This window comes from Ylistrum balloti, unplaced genomic scaffold, assembly GCF_031769215.1.
Source record: "Ylistrum balloti isolate Yb309-2 unplaced genomic scaffold, AGI_CSIRO_Ybal_v1 Utg369834, whole genome shotgun sequence".
Taxonomy (NCBI): Eukaryota; Metazoa; Mollusca; class Bivalvia; order Pectinida; family Pectinidae; genus Ylistrum; species Ylistrum balloti.
In genome coordinates, this window is record NW_026781995.1 from 223,773 (window position 1) to 246,414 (window position 22,642).

Sequence of the window (22,642 nt, forward strand, 5' to 3'; positions counted from 1 at the left end):
CCGACTACAACAAACATTGACACAATTATCACTCCCAAACAGCTTACTGCCCGACTACAACAAACAGTGACACAATTACCACTCCCAAACAGTTTACTGCCCAACTACAACAGACAATGACACAATTACCACTCCCAAACAGCTTACTGCCCGACTACAACAGACAGTGACACAATTACCACCCCCAAACAGCTTACTGTTCGACTACAACAAACTGTGATACAATTATCACTCCCAAACAGCTTACTGCCCGACTACAACAAACAGTGACACAATTACCACTCCCAAACAGCTTACTGCCCGACTACAACAAACAGTGACACAATTACCACTCCCAAACAGCTTAGTGCAAAACTACAACAAATGTGAAACATTTAGCATTTCTAATATGCTTATACACAAATAAACTAGCAATAAAAAAATTTACTAATTTAATACAAAATGATTTTATGACTCATGGAACATTTTTATCAAAACTAACCTTCTTCTTCTTGGAAGCATTGTTCTCTGCCCACAGAGCATGAAGATAGTCAATAAGCTTCATCTGCTGGCCTATTGTGCTCTCAAATTTATATTTCTCCAGGAAATGTACACCCTAAATCAACACAATGCCAAAAGATCATCAGCAGATAATGGAGCGATGATCAGAAATAAATGATAAACTAATTGTTTCATCTCAACTGATGCAATGATCAATTAATATATTTCATAATCAATTATTGGAACCATAATAATTTGTAACATTTTAACTGAATTTTGATATTATACATAAAAAATGTCAATTACCAGAACATTTTTTAAACGAAAGTTTGATGGGAATTTGAGGCTTAATATTTCAAACATGCCAAAATATGTCCTGAACATGTTAATCACCAATAGGCATACAGGTATGGGCACTTAATGTAGAATTATTTTGAAACATTGATGGAGATCTGACCTGCAGAGCATCTGTGAAGTTTTCTAGGTCCACCTTCTCACCAAAGATGAGCTCAAATTTATCCATGGCCTCGTCCAGATTGTGTTTCAGCTTTAGATTCTTGGTCCTTAGATCCTGACATTCTGTCATTACCGTGGATATCTGTGAAAATCCGATCAAAAGTCACTTGTCAAAACATCAAAACAAATCGTTTTTGTAGTATTAAGTTGATGTGTAAAATTACAAACTTTGCCAATACATTTAGTTTTCTATTTGTATTGCTTATGTATTGCTTACTGTGTTAATTTCCATCCCAAGAATATTTTGTTTACACAATTAAATAATACTGCTTTTTATTACCATCATTACAATATATTAAGAAAATGCTTTTTTCATTCAGTTATCCCAATTGTTTGGAAAATTAGATTGATTTCAGATTTTGCTTTGAATTAATTTTATGCTAGAGTTACCTCCTCTTTGAGAGCTCTTTTCTCATCCAGGTCAGTCTCCAGGTTACGTTTTTGTGAATCAGCTACACATTTGAGCTGCATGTTATGTTCCTTCAGCTCTGACACCTGAACAGAATCAAATTGATTGACTATAGTGTTAAGCTGAAGTAGGTAAAAAATCAAAATGTGTATTAAAAAAACCTAACTGAACAATGATTCAAGTAGTGAATCAAAGCTGTTGAACTTGATTCTCCATGTTTTGTGGTGCATTGTATCTCCTTTGGAAAAATGTCTAGAGCACAGTCTGTAATATACTATAATAGTATCTAGTCATGGCTGAAAACCTGGTTTAAACCATGTATAAGTTCTATAGACTAACCTGAGATTCAGTTTTCAAACCGGCCCTCTGTATCTCCCAAATTTTATGGTTAAGAGACTCAATTTCAGCCTTGTGAGCCGCCTTCATGGACGTCATCTGCTGTTTCATGGTTGCCACCTTCTCACTGGCTGTATGTCTGTAAGTGTATTGGTAACATACAAATGCCACACATTCACAATTATAAAGTATAAAACACCAGAAAAAATGATATGAATTACAATACATACATGTACTGTAAAAAAGTAATTTTCTAGGGGTTCTATTGGAATAATAAAATAAAATTGTTAAAAAATAGATTCTTTACAGAAAAAATAAAACCTATAAAAAAGTTTATTGTGAAGATTTCTATGAAATATCTATTGAACATTGGGTAAATTGATTTGAAAAAAAGGAAAAAACAACAAAACAAAACAAAACTTTATTCCAATATTGACAGAGGGATATGATTACTGTCATTTAGAGGGGATTAGGGTGTAGAGTGTTTAGTTTACAAATTCATTTTGTAGAAGTTGGAGATATGTTATTCACTAACAGTGCTAAAGATGTTTACAAATTTTGCTAAATAGAATTTCTTAAACATAAGGTCAACCAAAAAAGAAAGGTTTTGGAGAGGAAAGAGTGATCTTGGCACCAGTCATCCATTATGATATAATCTTTTATCACATTTTTTATAGTTGGATCTTTTCTGTTCTATCCTTTTATTTGAACTTTATGATGTCTTGTATTGACAGTATCAAAATAAGAAGTCAAGCAGCCAATAGTATAGTTATATAACAGGCATTTATAAACGTGTTGATAGAGAACTGATCAACCAATATCTGAAGGTTACTCAGATCAATAATTTCTGTAATAAATAAGGCTTACTTTGCTTGCTCTAAGGCGTGTAGTCTGTGTGAGGTTCCCTCTATTTCTTCCTCTCTTTCCACCACTGCTGTCTCAAATGTTTTCCTGGAAAATGAAGTAAATAATCTGTATTATTATATTATTGACAAATCTAAACATTAAATGCTGATCTATCGTGAGGTTTTGTACAGGTATTTAAATTAAGATAGTGCAATAGGTTAAAATACATTTTGAGACAAGACTACAAATCTATTTTCATATTTGGTAAGATGCTGTTGAAATTTGAAAATTCCTCGGTATAACCTCTAAAACTATTGAAGTATAATAATAATAATTCCTTGATGACACTGACCTAATCTTATTCCATTCTCCCTGCTGGCGTTCATGTTCCTCACTCAAAGCCTCAAGGTCCTGTAGCTGTTCTTCTAGCTCGCTACATACTGTCTGAAGCTTAGCTACTTTCTACAACAGTAAAATACACACCACATGAACTATGTTACATAAGTGCTTTCTACAACAGTAAAATATACACTACATGATCAATCTGTTACTTAAGTGCTTTCTACAACCGTAACTCGCCAACTGTCAGTAACTTAACTACTTTCTACCACAGTAAGATATTTATTAAATAAACACAAAGTGCACAAATCATCCATGTTTATGAACAAACTTGATCCAGTGCCAATACAAAGTGTGTGATTAATCTGACAACCATGAAAAAAAAAAAATCAAAATTTAAGTATGAAAAATAATAAAGGGCAATAACTCCTAATTTATGCAAAAGAGAGTGATGGTTCCGGTGCTCTACACTTCTCCTTGTTGAGATATATCTACCTATAAAGTTTTATGTTTTATAGTTTTTGTGTTATGCTCTGAACAAAATTATGACAGATGGAAAAAGCGGCAACTATATGCTCTTCCTTCAGGGAGCATAAAAAACCTTACAAAGGAACATCCTGTCTTCCACAACTAAGGAAAGCTAACTTCTTTTACTATAAAGTATAACTTCAATATCTTTACCTTTAGTCCAATGTGGTTTAGAGGTACAAAATAACAAGTAATGTATGTTTGTTTACTACATATGCCTTTGAAAATACCAACACTATATAAATTAGCATGCCCCTTTTATGATCTACAAACCCAAATTTGTTAATGAATGGACAGCAGTCCACGCGAGATGCTGCCGGTCCGTCGGACATGTGTGGTAAAATTTGCATCGGTCCAGTAAAGATTTGCACAAGTCCGGACCGAATATCCAGTACAGATTTTCTACTTAATAGACTGCCGACCTTTATCAAACAAGCGTTTGACTCGGTTGATTTTAGACAAGTGTTTAAGCGTGCTTGTGATCGTGACTTGATATCCAAAAATGTTGCAATTTATTGAAGGCGCAGTGCCTGTTAGGCAAAAAAAACCTCAAATAACGGAGACAGAAAGAGCGATATAGAAGCTTGAAGCTAGCAGGAAGTATGAGTACAAACGAGCTCCTCATAAAATAAGTAAAAAATGGAAAGAAGATCGACAGTGGTTAGAGTTAGATATGGAGCAGAACACTAAAATGTAGAGATGTATCTTTTTATTTTAATAGATATTGCATGTCTTAATCAATGATTAAAATTACAAGGAATTTAATCTACATGTCTTCTCTTATCTTTTAATAATAAATATAATAATTTGCACCAAGACGTTTTTGGTCTAGTAAAATTTTTAACTTTACCAAAACGGAATGTCTGGTGAAAGTGAGTCTGGTCCGGTAAACTTTTGCCCTTCACCAGACCGAATGTCCTGTAAAAAATATCACATTTCGCGTGGACTGGGACAGTATATATTTCTATATGGACATAAATCACTCTTCATACAACAGTGAATTCTACAATATACCTGTACTTCTAGCTCACACTGATGTTCCTTCTGGATCATTTCATCCCGTATCATCTGTTTCTCCATGTTGATGGAACTCTTCTCTTTTTGGAGGGAGGATATTCTGTCTTCCATTTCCTGTAGACATACCACATATTTGTAACCAAGATGACAATGTAATTGTTCTACTACAGGTAATGGTGAAAATGTTCTAAAACTACGTGAAAAATATTTTACATTTTACTTCTGTTGGCGTTTCCATGTATTGCTAATTTTATCCAGGAAGTGGTACATGCCAAGTATTAGCCTATTCTATTTCTATATTTACTTCTTTACTGTAGAATTTACAATTTAATTGTCCTGTTAAAAACACAACCCTTGATATACTGGAATTGTTGCTGGATAAGTTTGTAGCTGAGTTAAACTGGCACGTATATATGAATGTAGTGTAAAATCTTACATACCTTATACTGTCTCGTAGATTTCTCAGCCTGTGATTTCAGTAGCTTAAGTTCTTGTTCAAGGTCAATGATATTCTACAAAATGCAAGGTCACCAGGTTCAGTATCGGAGAAGTTGAATGCATTGCCTAAGTTAATGGGGGAAAATGCAATGATACAAAAAATGTATTGGCAATATAAAAAGATGAACCTTACCTCTGACCTGTGGAGCTTGAGTTGAAGGTCACGGATCTCCGACTCATACCTCTCCTTGTTGTTACGTTCCTGTCTCTCACTAGCAGCCAGAAGTGAGCGTGCTTCACTGAGGGCCAGATTGGCATCGTGTAGTTCTCGTCTCAACTCTACAATAATCTGGTCATGTTTCTCCTTCTCCTGTTTAAACATACAATTCCATTTCTGTCACACTTTCCAAATACAATTCCATCTTTTCACTATACAGAGTTATCTCCTCTTATGACCAGGTATTGATTGTGATGTAACCAATTTGCAATAAAAAAATATACTTTTATCACACAAACTAGTGATGTTAAAAATTAATACCTACTCACAAGAACACATAACTCTACATTACAACACAAATCAGTAAATTGGAAGTTGTTGTCATAAACAGTACTGAGCCACTAATACCCATCATAAATGGTGTGATGCTTGTGTCAATATTGATGATTTAGTTCAGTTATGACATGGAAGACCTACACACAATGATAAGCTGACCTTTCCTCTAATGAGCGAGACAAGAAAGATTTATCTTTCCCAAAGATACATGGGAATATAGGTGACTGAAATTTAGGAGAAAATAAACTAATCACATGACTGTGATGTGTAGGAGAAAATTTCAAAAAACTTTCTGCTTAACTCATATGACAGAAAATTAAGCCAAAACATCTACATTATTTCCCTTGAACACCATCAAATTTCAACTACACATGCCACCATCTAATACCATTTCATTCTGACATCACAACATTTTTATCAAATCTTATGGCTGAACATGCTAGATATAGATAATACAGGAAAGAAGTTTTAAACTATAAGTGTGAAATACAAGTGTTTAGAGACCAGACATTTCTTACCTTGGTGAACTTCTCCTCCATAATGTGTACCTTCTGTTTGCTACCAGAAGTCTCGTGTTGTTTAGACTCCGTCTCTATCTGGAGCTCTCTCATCTTCACCTCCAGAGATTTTTTTTCTAGCCTCAGTCGATCTACATCCTCCATCAGAGTCTGTATGCGGTTCTCACGTTCCTTTGATGCTTTTAGTTCCCCCTCCAGACTCTTCACCTTAATCTCCAACTGTTCCACCTTTTCCTGATGACCTTTGACCTTTGTTTCCAGGTAATTGTTAGTTTGCCGAATATCTTCAGCATCTGCGATTTTGTTCCAGCGTTTTGTTGCTAGGATTTTCTGCTCCTCTAATTCTTTTTCAACACTCTGAAGCTACAGAAGGATTATTGAAACCTTAGAAAAATAATTACCGATACTACAAACTCAGCTTGAACAGAAGGTAAATTATCCTTTAAATATCTTAGGAATATTTATCTAAATATGAATGTAAGTTGTCACAAAATTATACACAATAACTATACATATCATACATAAAACAAATGAAGCGATCCTTAACTTTAATGGTCGATGTGACAACATTTTTTCAAATTCTTCAGCAGTCTTATCAATAATAAGATCATAATTCACATCACTAACTAAGTAATAACTTTAAGATAAAATACTGTCTGAACAGATGTTTCATCTACTTCTGATATTCTGGTTCAAGAGCATATGTCTACTAGCAACATAAGAGTATAAGTACAAAAGTCATGCAATATTAAGAATTAAAATTCAACTAGATCTGATTTCCTACTAAACCTTACCTTGATAGTGAGAGCATCTCTCTCCTTACACACTGCGGTTAGCTCGTTCAGTTTGCTTGTCTCTTTTTGTAAGTCTTCATTTCTCCTCTGAAGACCCTCTTTCTCATTTCTGAGTACGATTACCTCCCTTGCCTGGGATTCTGCCTCCTTTAAACGTTTGTTAAGGCTCTCCACCTTTTCCTCTAACTTCTTGACTGAGTGTTCCAGGGTTTCTTTGTCATCAGTGAGTCGTCTTACCTTCTGTGAAAGATCAAACTTTTCCTCTTTACACTTATTCAGTTGGTCCTTAGTTTCAATAAGATGTGACGATTTGCTTTCACACTCTTCTTTGACGCGGGACAGCTCAGATTTCCCAACATCTAAGTGACACAACTGGAGCTTGAGAGAGTCAATTTCAGATTTCTTTTCATCTTTCTCTTTCTCTAAATTTTTCTTTTCTTCTTCCAGTCCTTTCATTTTATCATTGGCAATTTTCAGTCTGCATAACAGCATGAAATAAAAAAATTGTATCATCATCAGTTACATGGGTACAAGAAAGGACGAAGCTTCAATTTCTGTTCAATGAATTACAAAAATAAACATTTCCTATAACAGTATATAAAGAATCTTTCATCAGTTTTCCATTCACCTAAAGTTTTTAAAACAAGACTTAAAAAATTTCCACTTCAATGATCAGTGACCCATTGATGAGCATGAAAATTGATGAGTTTCTATCACAAATATTCATGGTTTAGATTTTTTAGATTCTAAGAACCTTAGACTTTCTGGTTTTAAGCTTAAACCTTCTGGTTTTCAGATTTCATTCTGTGGACAGATCAGAAGGTAAATGAAATTATACCATGTTATAAGGATGTCATGTAATATACTGAAACAAGGAAATCTAGCCAACCACGGCTCCTTTAGGTGTGACTACGTGTGTTTGTAACCTTAGCCAACCACAGCTCACTTAGGTGTGACTACGTGTGTTTGTAACCTTAGCCAACCACAGCTCACTTAGGTGTGACTACGTGTGTTTGTAACCTTAGCCAACCACAGCTCACTTAGGTGTGACTACGTGTGTTTGTAACCTTAGCCAACCACAGCTCACTTAGGTGTGACTACGTGTGTTTTGTAACATTAGCCAACCACAGCTCACTTAGGTGTGACTACGTGTGTTTTGTAACATTAGCCAACCACAGCTCACTTAGGTGTGACTACGTGTGTTTGTTACCTTAGCCAATCACAGCTCACTTAGGTGTGATTACGTGTGTTTGTAACCTTAGCCAACCACGGCTCACTTAGGTGTGACTACGTGTGTTTGTTACCTTAGCCAATCACGGCTCACTTAGGTGTGACTACGTGTGTTTGTTACCTTAGCCAATCACAGCTCACTTAGGTGTGACTACGTGTGTTTGTTACCCTAGCCAACCACGGCTCACTTAGGTGTGACGTGTGTTTGTAACCTTAGCCAACCACAGCTCACTTAGGTGTGATTACATATGTTTGTAACCTTAGCCAATCACAGCTCACTTAGGTGTGACTATGGGTGTTTTGTAACATTAGCCAACCACAGCTCACTTAGGTGTGACTATGTGTGTTTGTTACCTTAGCCAATCACAGCTCACTTAGGTGTGATTACGTGTGTTTGTAACTTTAGCCAACCACGGCTCACTTAGGTGTGACTACATGTGTTTGTTACCTTAGCCAACCACGGCTCACTTAGGTGTGACTACCTGTGTTTGTTACCTTAGCCAATCACAGCTCACTTAGGTGTGACTACGTGTGTTTGTTACCCTAGCCAACCACGGCTCACTTAGGTGTGACTACCTGTGTTTGTTACCTTAGCCAATCACAGCTCACTTAGGTGTGACTACGTGTGTTTGTTACCCTAGCCAACCACGGCTCACTTAGGTGTGACGTGTGTTTGTTACCTTAGCGAATCACAGCTCAATTAGGTGTGACTATGTGTGTTTGTAACCTTAGCCAACCACAGCTCAATAGGTGTGACTACGTGTGTTTGTAACCTTAGCCAATCACAGCTCACTTAGGTGTGATTATATGTGTTTGTAACCTTAGCCAACGACAGCTCACTTAGGTGTGATTACATGTGTTTGTAACCTTAGCCAATCACAGCTCACTTAGGTGTGATTACATGTGTTTGTAACATTAGCCAATCACAGCTCACTTAGGTGTGATTATATGTGTTTGTAACCTTAGCCAACCACAGCTCACTTAGGTGTGATTATATGTGTTTGTAACATTAGCCAACCACAGCTCACTTAGTTGTGACTACGTGTGTTTGTTACCTTAGCCAACCACAGCTCAATTAGGTGTGACTACATGTGCTTGTAACCTTAGCCAACCACAGCTCACTTAGGTGTGACTACGTGTGTTTGTAACCTTAGCCAACCACAGCTCACTTAGGTGTGACTACGTGTTTGTTACCTTAGCCAATCACAGCTCACTTAGGTGTGATTATATGTGTTTGTAACATTAGCCAACCACAGCTCACTTAGTTGTGATTACGTGTGTTTGTAACCTTAGCCAACCACAGCTCAATTAGGTGTGACTACATGTGCTTGTAACCTTAGCCAACCACAGCTCACTTAGGTGTGACTACGTGTGTTTGTAACCTTAGCCAATCACAGCTCACTGTGTGACTACATGTGTTTGTAACCTTAGCTAACCACAGCTCACTTAGGTGTGACTACGTGTGTTTGTAACCTTAGCCAATCACAGCTCACTTAGGTGTGACTACGTGTGTTTGTAACCTTAGCCAATCACAGCTCACCTAGGTGATTACGTGTGTTTTGTAACATTAGCCAACCACAGCTCACTAAGGTGTGATTATGTGTGTTTGTAACCTTAGCCAACCACAGCTCACTTAGTTGTGACTACGTGTGTTTTGTAACATTAGCCAACCACAGCTCACTAAGGTGTGATTACGTGTGTTTGTAACCTTAGCCAACCACAGCTCACTTAGGTGTGACTACGTGTGTTTGTAACCTTAGCCAACCACAGCTCACTTAGGTGTGACTACGTGTGTTTGTAACATTAGCCAACCACAGCTCAATTAGGTGTGACTACATGTGTTTGTAACCATAGCCAACCACAGCTCACTTAGGTGTGACTACGTGTGTTTGTTACCTTAGCCAATCACAGCTCACTTAGGTGTGATTACGTGTGTTTGTAACCTTAGCCAATCACAGCTCACCTAGGTGTGATTACGTGTGTTTGTAACATTAGCCAACCACAGCTCACTTAGGTGTGACTACGTGTGTTTGTAACCTTAGCCAACCACAGCTCACTTAGGTGTGACTACGTGTGTTTGTAACCTTAGCCAACCACAGCTCAATTAGGTGTGACTACGTGTGTTTGTAACCTTAGCCAACCACAGCTCACTTAGGTGTGACTACATGTGTTTGTAACCTTAGCCAACCACAGCTCAATTAGGTGTGACTACGTGTGTTTGTAACCTTAGCCAACCACAGCTCACTTAGGTGTGACTACGTGTGTTTGTAACCTTAGCCAATCACAGCTCACTTAGGTGTGATTACATGTGTACTTGTGAATTATGTTGATGATTCGACACTTATTACAGGATCATCATGTCATAAAATACTGTTTAATATGTTTTGTTTTGCCATTTTGAGTTTAAATCAGAATATTTTATTTTATCCTTGACATATTTTGCCAGTGAAGGACATGAACTAGTGATAAAATATATATAAAAATATCTTCATCAAATTTCACTAATCCCAAGGGAAAATTAGATTCTGGTGAAAAAACCGGTTATATGTTATAAACATATTTCAATGAAACTCACTTGAAACTATCAAATTCTATTACCTGGAAGTTAATTAATTTGTTCATCTGCACAAAAGCAGGACTTTTACCTGATATCAGCATGCTCCTTGTTACGCAGTCTGACTTCCACCTCCCTGTCACGGGAGTCAGTGAGTTGTCTTTCCAGTCGCTCCAGACGTGATGTCATCCGTGAAATGGTCTGCGTAACATGAGTATGAACCTGGTGATCACCAGACACAACAGTGTTAGACTAGCATGCACTACAAGCTACACTGATAGCTACACAGGATAGAGGACAAACAGAGGAAACAGAGGACAGATCAGACAGACACTGTATACCAATGGGATTAGTGGTGGCTGGGTAGTGAGACAATGGGATTAGTGGTGGCTGGGTAGTGAGACAATGGGATTAGTGGTGGCTGGGTAGTGAGACAATGGGATTAGTGGTGGTTGGGTAGTGAGACAATGGGATTAGTGGTGGTTGGATAGTGGGACAATGGGATGAGTGGTGGCTTAGTGCATGGACAATGGGATTAGTGGTGGTTGGGTAGTGAGACAATGGGATTAGTGGTGGTTGGGTAGTGGGACAATGGGATTAGTGGTGGTTGGGTAGCGAGACAATGGGATTAGTGGTGGTTGGGTAGTGAGACAATGGGATTAGTGGTGGTTGGGTAGTGAGACAATGGGATTAGTGGTGGTTGGGTAGTGAGACAATGGGATTAGTGGTGGTTGGGTAGTGAGACAATGGGATTAGTGGTGGTTGGGTAGTGAGACAATGGGATTAGTGGTGACTAGGTAGTGGGACAATGGATTAGTGGTGGCTGGGTTGTGAGACAATGGGATTAGTGGTGACTGGGTAGTGGGACAATGGGATTAGTGGTGGTTGGGTAGTGAGACAATGGGATTAGTGGTGGCTGGGTAGTGAGACAATGGGATTAGTGGTGGTTGGGTAGTGAGACAATGGGATTAGTGGTGGCTGGGTAGTGAGACAATGGGATTAGTGGTGGTTGGGTAGTGAGACAATGGGATTAGTGGTGGCTGGGTAGTGAGACAATGGGATTAGTGGTGGTTGGGTAGTGAGACAATGGGATTTGATGTTACTTGATTGTAGGATGACCACATCATTGGTAGCTTGAGACAGACTACCAGATAAGGGTTGGCCTAACGATGAGACAAGCCAATTTGTAATAGATAAGTGAATAAGATTGATTGTAACCATGCAAAAAGACACAAACTATATATCCTAATGGATTAGAAAAGAAATGGAAATTATAAGTTAGTCTTAATATTCACAATAACAGATTTTTAATCAATCACTTTAGTTGCTTTTGTGTAACACAATTGAAACAGTCATGGAGGCATGGAATTATTCCATCATATATTAGGACACTTGTATCTGATGTTAAAAATATAACATGTTAAGTGTGTGAATAATATTTACGTAAATTAATGTGTGCATCAACCTTGATGTATGCAGAAATTCTGAGACTTAGAAGACAGTCAGCCATTAAGTTTCTGACAGGTATTTCTAGCCCCCTCAAACTAAACATGTGAACAATTCTACAGTTGTTTTGGTCTAGATCTCAGCCTGACACTTTCAAAGCAGATTCTGCTGATGCAACTGTTTCAACCTTTTACAGAAAGCAACTAGACTTAAAACAATTTTTTCTATTTTCAAATGAATTATCTTAACAACATGCAAAACATAACTAACAAATAGTGATTAATAAATGAAACAATCTGAAGACAAAACATATTTAAATCAAAATTTCTAATTTATGTTTAATTACAGTAGATGATTTTCTCACATGGTTAATCATTAAATGTTGTCGAGAGTAAGTGTTCCTTGGTAGATACATGACAGTTTTGCTTTTTCTCCATTACCAGTGAAACGTTTCATCTCAATCTGTAGTACCAGTAGAGAACTGATGTAAACATATACTCTTAAATCACTAACTTTCATTGACTTATTGGATACTTTAAACCAAAAATTTACACAAATCATTAATGGTAAAACTGGTCATGACTTTTACTGGTATCAGAAGATATCTGAATATTATTCATCTATGCAAGTGCCCAATTTTCTCCTCCTGAAAAGGCAGGAAATTTAAGCCTCACAAAAATACATAATCTTTACAGTAGTCTCATCTGGTAGTACTGATGGATACTTATAAAAAATAAACATCAACACAAGGTTAAATGTAGGGTAAACAACAAAGAATAAAGGTAAAGAGAAAACAAAGCAGCAAAGCCTACAACAGCCAAAGCACTACATGCCATGTTATTCGTACCCTTTCAAGCTCTGCAACCTTGAAGGTTTTGTTATCCACCTCCTCCTGGAATTTTATCACATCAGCAAGAAGGCGCCTCCTTTCTGTACGCAAGAGCTCAACATCTGCTTCTAGGTCCTTCAACCCCAAACACTCTACATGAGCTAATGTCTTATTTACCATTTCTGTCACTGATAAATTTTCTGTATTTTCATATATCATGCTTAAACTTATCTTCATTTCAATCATTCAAAATATACACTGATTTTTTCTAGTTGTACCTGTAACTCCTACAGCATGCATGTTCTTGAGTTATTGATGCTCTGATTTACACAAAGTGCTTAGCAAATTATACATATTTTCATGTGGTAAATTGAGCAGCATGTGCAAAGGCATGATTTGATATTATACTTAAGGATCTGAAATATCATGATGATAACATATAAGTATGCAAGAATGAGTAATCAGCGATAGCAGACATTACTTGTTACTATTTAGCTGATGTGGTGATAACTTATTACATGAAATAGTTATGAAACAATATTTCAGTCTATAACAGTAAGACATCTATCCCAGAACTCCAGGCATTGTTCGCATGTACCACTCAAAGAATTTAACTGATAATTTACTTTGAAGTAATAGGCAGGCAAGTGAGCAGTAGATTGAAGCGATTTATTTCAGAGTCCTGGGGTCAAGAGAATGCTTTAGTGGAATAGCCCCTGGTAAGAAGAAATTGTATTTCTACCTAGCTTTTCCAATATAATAAATATAGAATCTTGAGTCCATTATATGTGTAGGTAATGAAACAAGAACTTTTCATTCTAGAGAGCCTCTGGCTAGATAAAATAAGAAGGATGTCAGATATATCATGAGCTGCATATGAAACAAAAACAAAATGAAGATCATTCTTACCACAAGCAGAGATCAATCTATGAGTTATATTCACAAGTACTTCAAAACTTTAGCACTAAACCTATGGATCCCACATCCATTGATTTTGTAGATTTATCACGGTATATGTTCCATTAATGTTACACATATCACAGAAAACATTGCTTCACCTATCACATCTTCACTCCACAGTGATGTTCTCCATTTTGATATCGTAATGTAATCTATGAATTTGTGAGTGATGTTGTTATATTTTTAATGACTGACATCACAATAGGTTATGTTACAGATGTGTAATACACAAAAAATGAAGTATAGTGACTAAATAACATGGCAATCATCTGACAATGATATGTTAATCATAAACACTTTAGAAGCCTGTACAGCTCTGCAACAGTTATCTACCTTGACTCTCTTCTCTACCATGGAGGTATGTTTAGCCTTTTCATCTTCATCCTGATTTGCTTGTTTAACATTCTCACTCAGATCCTGGCAAAGTGAAAAAGAATTGGCATTACCTATTTGGCTACATAACTGAACATTTTAGCAAAAGCCTTGTGACAGTTAAAAGCATTACCATAGTATTCTGTCCACAGCAATACAAATGCCAGGTAAATAAGCAATCAAATCAGAAATGGCGGCAGGGACAAATTGATTCGGCCTCTTTTTCGACAGATGATCTAATTTTGGCCTTGTGGTCACAAACAGGAAGTGTAGGACAGCTCTTGTGCTTTAATACAGACCAAAATGAAAAAGGAGGGTTCTATTCATGAATTCAGAATAATCAATTGACAATATCTACACTGCTCTCCAAATTGTGGAAAAATTGAAGTCGTGATTGTTTGATTTTGCATACAACAGAACACCGAACCTAAGTCATAGTAAGTACTTTAACATGTAATTCATATGCATGATATTGAACTAATGACAAGAAAACAGTATGAACACCCAGAATATTATCAAACATACCGAAGCATGAAAGATGCAGTGACTTTTAAGTGTAATGTGAACATCACAAAAGCACTTGAAAACTTCCATTTCTGTATTAGTGATTTTTGGGACTAAAACATTGGAGTCTTGGCTTTTCCTGTTAGATTCCCTCTAATTTTAACAACTCACTTCATTCATACTTTTGAGACTGGACTTTTGGAAATATTGCTCTGGACTCACCAGAATAGAATATAATCCTAACAAAAATTACTGCTATACAGAAAAAAACCATGACACAAAAACATTGCTGAAGTCAATGTAACATGATTTCTTGGTTGCAGAGACCTATTTTTGTAAGTGATAATGAGTTGAGTTTTAATATGCAGGACCAAACAATTGTTGATGAACTACACAACTGAGTCTATTTCCTACCTGTAGTCTCTGCTTCAGCTGCTTAACTTCCTCCTGGTAGAACCGCACCTGATGAGAAAGGCCATGTTTGGATTTCTCTGATGACTTCAGCTCCTGTATAAGTGAATCCATCTCTCGCTGTGACTGCTAATAAAGACAAAGGAAGAGAAATAATGAGATCATCATTTGTTAGAGCAAAGTTTCATTCATCAGAACATAGAGGCTAAGCGTGTCCAATGGTCTTCAAAAAAACAAAATCAAGCTCTAACCCACAAATATTTAAATCTGCAAACTTTAATATAACCCATGTTACATATACATCAGGATTTTTTCAGGCCCTGGGTACCTGAATTTTAACACTCAGGTCCTCAACCCAATGTGAAACGTACCTGTGTCTAGTGGGGCTCCTAACCGAGGAAATACTAAAATAAACTCTGTGTGAAGAATGCTACAGGGACAATATTATTGTATTCCAGGTACACAATTTCAAACCTATCCTTACACATGATCTATAATACTTAACTTACGTCTATGGTATCTTGTAAGTTGATTCCAGGTACACAATTTCCAACCTATCCTTATACATGATCTATAATACTTAACTTACGTCTATCGTATCTTGTAAGTTGTTCTCTTTCTCTCTCCACTCTTCTGCCTGAATGTCCAGCATTTTTACACGCTCTTCCAGCTCCTGTAACACAAATCAGTTATAAGATATGACTTCATATATGAGTATATCACTGGTCAGGAAGTTTTGTCAAATGTGCTTGAATGACTAGATTTTTAAGGTTAGGAATAGATAAGAGCTGCGTAAGGTAACTAATGCACTTTTATTTTTAATGGTTAACACGTATTAAAAGTGGTCCGATAAGTTAGCTAGTCACAAACCACAGTATGACGGGTCACATAAGTTAGCTAGTCACAAACCACAGTATGACAAGTCACATAAGTTAGCTAGTCACAAACCACAGTATGACAGGTCACATAAGTTAGCTAGTCACAAACCACAGTATGACGGGTCACATAAGTTAGCTAGTCACAAACCACAGTATGACGGGTCACATAAGTTAGCTAGTCACAAACCACAGTATGACGGGTCACATAAGTTAGCTAGTCACAAACCACAGTATGACGGGTCACATAAGTTAGCTAGTCACAAACCACAGTATGACGGGTCACATAAGTTAGCTAGTCACAAACCACAGTATGACGGGTCACATAAGTTAGCTAGTCACAAACCACAGTATGACAAGTCACATAAGTTAGCTAGTCACAAACCACAGTATGACGGGTCACATAAGTTAGCTAGTCACAAACCACAGTATGACAGGTCACATAAGTTAGCTAGTCACAAACCACAGTATGACAGGTCACATAAGTTAGCTAGTCACAAACCACAGTATGACAGGTCACATAAGTTAGCTAGTCACAAACCACAGTATGACAGGTCACATAACCAAAAGTGATTTCATGCCAGATAATCAAAACAACAAATCAGTCACAAAAGAGTTCATACCTCAATTCTTCTTTTTCTATTTTCAGAGTCTTTACTTTCCTGCATTGGACACGACTTCAGCCAAACCCGCAATTCCTGTAAATAAATATCTCAGTAAACAATAACTGACTTACAGATAAGATTTAAGTAAAAGAAGAAAAAAGAAAAGGAAAAAAAAGAAAGGACAAAATCATCAGGATCCCCCGGCCCTGTTCATTACATATATTACATTTAAAGTGACTACTATATCTTGAACACTTACCTCTCCAGGCATATTCACAAATAAATATATGATATTGCAAACACTGATCTAGAAATGACTTTAAATTCACAAAGGATGAGCTATTACAGACCAGGGATCTGATTTTGATAATCAAATCAACATGAGTCATCCATTTATTTTCAAACTGCAAAGGATTTGAATTCAAGATTGGGTGCCAACACATACATGTGTGAAAATAAATTCCATGATTTTCTTATTTCAAACATTGTCTGATTAGAGATAGGATCATAACAGGCTACCATTTTGTCTATGAGGCCACCTCCATCTACACGTCGGAGAAGTTCTTGCTCTCTCTCCAAGAAGTCCTTCTCCTGTAGCTGGTATGCTTCTAACAGATCCTCCAGCTCCTATAACACATCAAAACAATGCTGGTTAGTGTGTAATCAACTGTACGGGGTCATGGTTATCATCCCCTGCATACACTAGTGTTTGGATAATGATAAAAGAAAAATTATGAGAAGAATTTCTCTTGTGTATTACTAACTTGAATCTTCCTATTAAGATCCAAAACTTCAACGTTTTTTTCTTCCATTTTCATCCTCCATGCCTCATTTCGTTTCTCCATGTTTGAAACATCGCGCTTCATACCATCAACAGACTTCCGTTGCTCCTGTAACAAGAAGACATTTATCCAGTTGTGAGTGGTATCATAATCTCCACTACAATCAAAACAGAAACACTGACAATTACCAGGAGCATCAACAAAAATAAATACTTTTCCTATAAATATATCACCAACCACTTTCACTGACATTGCCAATGCTATAAGGAACCCTAACCTCCCTCACAAATTTTAAGGCAGGGTCATATACATCTAACATTGTTCCATCTATAAAGGTTTCGTAAAGATTGGTGTAAAACATCACAAGGGAAAGATACAGTAAATAACTGTTTTTAAACACATATTCTCAACACAATTTAACAGGGTAATTGTGAGATAAAAGTTACAATCACTTCTTGACATCATTCTCTCGGCATGCATAAAAGTCAATTCAAGTGAACAGTAAAGCTGGACCTTCAGTTATAAAACCAAACTGGAAAGTCAGTCAAACTACTTGTCAACTTAAATTTTCTAACTTTGCTTTCAGATGGCCCTTTATGATATCCAGAGTTAACACTTGGCTTAGACACCACATTTGGCACAGCTTTGGTTAAACATGAGGTAACACCTTAGATGGCCCTTTATGATATCCAGAGTTAACACTTGGCTAGGACACCATATTTGGCACAGCTTTGGTTAAACATGAGGTAACACCTTAGATGGCCCTTTATGATATCCAGAGTTAACACTTGGCTAGGACACCATATTTGGCACAGCTTTGGTTAAACATGAGGTAACACCTTAGATGGCCCTTTATGATATCCAGAGTTAACACTTGGCTAGGACACCATATTTGGCACAGCTTTGGTTAAACATTACATCTTACCTTATCTAGTTTTCGTTGCAGCTTGGACATTTGCTCTTGTTGATTTTCAAGCTGCTCCCTGCATAATGCCAGTTGTTTTTCTCGGCTCCTGAGTTTTGAACGCAGGTTACAATTTTCCTGCTCAAGTTCAACAACAACGTCCTGAATCTCTTCCATCTCTGACCTAAAACACAGCAATTTAAAAGTAGGACATCAATTTCAGTTAAAATCTCAACAAATGAACATTTATAAGCACTGCATAAGAAAGGCAGGGTTGGAGATGCTTCATTACATAATTCAATCATCTGAGAAGACATTTAAAACCATACTGGTGCTGGCTTAAAACAAAACCTAACAACACTTTAAAGTTATTCATTTCAACTAAGATAGACAGATAGACTCTGAGAAATATAACTGTGATAAATGAATTCAGACTCATGGGGACTATACACTTGGTAATCTTCCCCTTGCAACCTATCAAGTAAATTCTGACATGAAAACTGGAATGGATACTTATGTCCATCTTGAACTGAAGACTGATATGCAAAGCGGAGGAAAAAGTGTCCAGTGGCACTGACAGTCACCTGAGAGAGGCAATATTGAATATAAAGTTTATAGGACAAGTAACTTTTAAGTGTCAAGAAAACCAAATTGTGACAATAATGACGGTAGGACTTAAATGATATCTTTTAAGCCCTTGGTGTCAACCTGTGTCAATTTAAACATCCTATTAAAACTATCACCCTATACTTACCAAGTTCTTACAAATAAAAAAAACCAATAACAATATTATGGTCAAAAACCTTATTTTCCAATAAAAGTACTTTACTCTCTCCCCAGGAAGACATATGAAACACTGGGGCTATGAAATTCATTCTTTTGGTAAAGCACATTAAGACACCTCAATCAATGAAGAGCATTCTATCATACCTGGATGTTGAGAAGAAGTTTTTGAAATTTAAATCAATCACATTTCTTTTGGCCCTGCCGATCTGTCCAGAGGGGCCAGCCAGAATCATTATGTGCCATTAAAACCTCAACCTTTGCTCATAACTCTAACGAAGTTTGAAATATTTCAAATGGAAATTAAACAAATTATGCTCAAAAATCTATTTTACCATCTCCCGAGGGAAAATGAGACCCTGGGGTCATGAAATTCAGAGTTTTGGTAAAGCATCTTAAGAGGCTTCCAACCATGAAGAGCAATGAATACTACCATATCTGAGTGTTAAGAAGATTTTCAAAATTTGAGTAAATATGACCCCTTTTGATCCGTCCCCTCAGGTCCCTAGGGGGTAGGACTGTATTATTCACTATTTTGGTTCATCTTTGGACTAGAAAAGTTTCTGCAAAATTTCACTGAAATCAGTTCTAGAATTTTTGAGAAGACATGGAAAATGTTAAAAGTTAACCGCCAAACAAGAAGAGACATAAAATGATTGCAATAACTCACCATAAGACTTTGTCCTAGGTGATCTAAAAACATCATTCAGTGATTGCATTGATTCATTAAATTGTCTCCCCTTGATGTGACTGTGAAGCCTTAATGTTATATTTATACGATTATCATTGCTTTCTACATGTAGAACTAAATTACAGTACTAATCCTCAGTATAGATTCTCTGTATGAGTTTCTTCCCCTAGTGAGTATATGAAAATGTACCTGTGGATCTCTGCCTCTATTTGCTTGGCCTCTGTCTGCATATCTTTTAAGTCAACATACAGATTTTCTGCCTTCAGCTCCAGATGGTCTCTTTCTTGGAGGGCCACCTCCAGCTGCTCCTTCAAATCCTGTCACAATAAATTTCAAAGAAAGTGAATTTCAACTCATCGTCTAACATTTGGAGGTACCTCTAGATTGTCTTCTCTTTGTAACATCTTACACTGACTTGATGGATACTGTATGTTTCTCCTATATTTCGTCAAACAGATCTCTACAGATCTCTGTCAAAATTCCCTTACATCAATTACAGAACAGCTCTCTGTCAAAATTCCCTAACATCATTTCCAAAACAGATCTCAAAATGCACTGACATCCCATATAAAAAAGATCTTCCTATTCAACTCTATTGAAATTTCTAACAATCCTTACAGTAAATCTCTTTAGGTTGGTAAAATCTACACTACAACATCACTTGTTAAAGACCTTAATTTAAAACCTCTCTACATAAGTTCTCTTTCCTCCTTAAGTCACTTATCCATGAATTCTCAAGAAATAACAATAACAAAAATTACGAAGAAAAAGATATCCAATGTCCAAGAGGTAAGGCTGGTAAGTCTGGTATCACTCCACAGCGGATTCCCTGAGGGAATACCGAGTCCGGTACCAAAGGATAGGTTAAAAAATTGGTAAGCAGGTCCTGCTTACCGATTTAATAACAAAAATTGTTAACTGAGGAAAGTAAGATAGACCACAGGTGATTTTATTTATTGAAAAGCTGCTAACATTGTAAAGCATTTCATCATGATGTTGTAACAAAGACATTACAGCCATCACCTGATGATGGCCCCAGGACTTGAAATGTTAGTGATAATGTCAGTAATTTATAAGCTTATAATCTTATATCTCTCTACATATATCCCTTTCCCCTGTAGCCAAAAGCTCCCCTCCCCACCCCTTCTTAAGCCTTGTGTCTAAGATTTCTTATCCCCACCTATTTCTAAGACCCTCACCTGAGATCTCTCTACATATCTTTGAAGGTCCGTCTGAAGTCCTTCATTCTCTATATTCAGTCTAGACAGCTCATCATCTTTCTCCTGACTCCTGAATCTAAGACGCTCCATTTCTGCTTTCAGTCGGCACTCCGACTCCTCCAGCTTGTGACAGTTCTCTTTCATTGTCTTTAGTTCTGCGACCTTTACAGTTAGAGTGACTTGAAGGTCAGCATGTCCCTGTAAAGTCTTCGCTGGGACATAGTATTCTGTCCCAGTTGAGGAAAAGTCTGACGAGTCAGATGAACTACCACATTGAACACTGAAAATATCAAGAATACAGTTGTTTATGTTACTATACAAATTCTTATTGTAATCATAGTTATTACCAAAAATCCTCTACACTATCCATGTAGTCACCAATTGCAAACATTAGAGGCTATGTTTAGAGTTGTCAACCTCATTATAAATTTACAGCCATTGTTTTTACAATATATACAAAGGTATTCTGTCAAAACTTTCAATCTGTGCTACCTTTGGGGCTGAGTGTCTTGTTGCTGTTTTCTTATGTAAGTAAAGCCAAGGAAGGGCAGGTCTTTTCCTGTAAATTCTTGGGGCTTCTGGAAATCTTCAAAAGTAGGTTGGTACCGCACTCTCTCCAGTTCCTCAAAGTTAGAGGTATCGTCCAGACAAGAAAGGTGGGGCACAAATGGAGGTTTTTCTGTTAAACAAACCAAATCTGTTCCATCAACAAGTATCAATTATTTCTACATAAGACTACAATTCATTGAACCATGAAATCTGTTCCATCAACAGGTATGAATTATTTCTGCACTGACTACCATTCAATGAACCATACACATTTATGTTAATGAAAGGTTTACTTCATGTTGAGAAGCAAACTTCAATATCTACATATAATACATACAATGTAATAAATTTAACTATTGGATAAGAACAACATATAGATAATGTCCCTTTACAAAGAATTCCATTATTGTGTCCTGTGAATTCTCATAAAAAAGCACAAACATGTTTCTCCTCATTTAAAAAAACAAACAATACGGAGTTATCAGTTTGTTTACAAAGTAAGGATGGATCTACTGATCTTAATTTAGACATACTTAATTCAGTGACACGTAAAAAGTCAAAACCAACCTTACTGTTATGTTTAACTCTAAGAGAGCTAAGGGCTTCCTGATTCTACAGAGTAGTAATGTGATCGGTTATAATCGATTATCTAATTCTTTAACCTCATCTGATGTGATGATCAATGGTAATTTTTCATAATCGGTTCCTTAGTATTTTCTTATGTTTTAGAAAAACTAAGTTCATATCAAGTGTAATAATTATGCCAATTTCCAATAACATTCATTCTGATGCAAATTCTAGATGAAGGCTGAAAGTTACATAAAGAAAAATATTATATTGATGAAGAATGCTTTAACATTCTTTGAATTTTGAACATACAGCCAGACAATCTTGTAATCGATTAACCACATCATAAAGTCTATCCGAGTATGCCTTAAGCTCATTCCCAGCATTACCTTGTCTAATTTCATCCCAGTTGATAGAGCTGAAGAACTTGTGTTTGGTAATTCCCTTGAAGCTGAGACGCTCTTCCTTATCTGTGAGGAGACTTCGGATTAGGTTCACAGCCGAAGATGACACTTTGGGTTCTTCGGGAAATTTCAAGCATTTCTGTGAATACACAAATCAAGAGATGTTGTCAAGGAAATCAATT

The 22,642-nt window shown here is 36.7% G+C and overlaps 1 protein-coding gene across 1 annotated transcript in view; it reads right to left on the bottom strand.

Moving 5' to 3' along the window:
* Positions 1 to 22,642, bottom strand: part of LOC132545258 (citron Rho-interacting kinase-like) — a 40,251-nt gene that overhangs the window by 14,776 nt on the left and 2,833 nt on the right. The window contains exons 7-30 of the mRNA XM_060208932.1: positions 22,446 to 22,599; positions 21,433 to 21,619; positions 20,920 to 21,220; positions 19,910 to 20,037; positions 18,268 to 18,430; positions 17,325 to 17,450; positions 17,080 to 17,187; positions 16,579 to 16,653; positions 15,670 to 15,753; positions 15,084 to 15,209; positions 14,127 to 14,210; positions 12,852 to 12,968; positions 10,650 to 10,780; positions 6,775 to 7,252; positions 5,981 to 6,343; positions 5,103 to 5,279; positions 4,912 to 4,983; positions 4,469 to 4,585; positions 2,940 to 3,049; positions 2,609 to 2,692; positions 1,745 to 1,880; positions 1,387 to 1,491; positions 938 to 1,078; positions 482 to 595 (exon numbers count right to left, since the gene is read on the bottom strand). Coding sequence (XP_060064915.1) covers positions 482 to 595; positions 938 to 1,078; positions 1,387 to 1,491; positions 1,745 to 1,880; positions 2,609 to 2,692; positions 2,940 to 3,049; positions 4,469 to 4,585; positions 4,912 to 4,983; positions 5,103 to 5,279; positions 5,981 to 6,343; positions 6,775 to 7,252; positions 10,650 to 10,780; positions 12,852 to 12,968; positions 14,127 to 14,210; positions 15,084 to 15,209; positions 15,670 to 15,753; positions 16,579 to 16,653; positions 17,080 to 17,187; positions 17,325 to 17,450; positions 18,268 to 18,430; positions 19,910 to 20,037; positions 20,920 to 21,220; positions 21,433 to 21,619; positions 22,446 to 22,599 — 3,681 coding nt within the window. The remainder of the gene's footprint in view (positions 1 to 481; positions 596 to 937; positions 1,079 to 1,386; positions 1,492 to 1,744; positions 1,881 to 2,608; positions 2,693 to 2,939; positions 3,050 to 4,468; positions 4,586 to 4,911; positions 4,984 to 5,102; positions 5,280 to 5,980; positions 6,344 to 6,774; positions 7,253 to 10,649; positions 10,781 to 12,851; positions 12,969 to 14,126; positions 14,211 to 15,083; positions 15,210 to 15,669; positions 15,754 to 16,578; positions 16,654 to 17,079; positions 17,188 to 17,324; positions 17,451 to 18,267; positions 18,431 to 19,909; positions 20,038 to 20,919; positions 21,221 to 21,432; positions 21,620 to 22,445; positions 22,600 to 22,642) is intronic.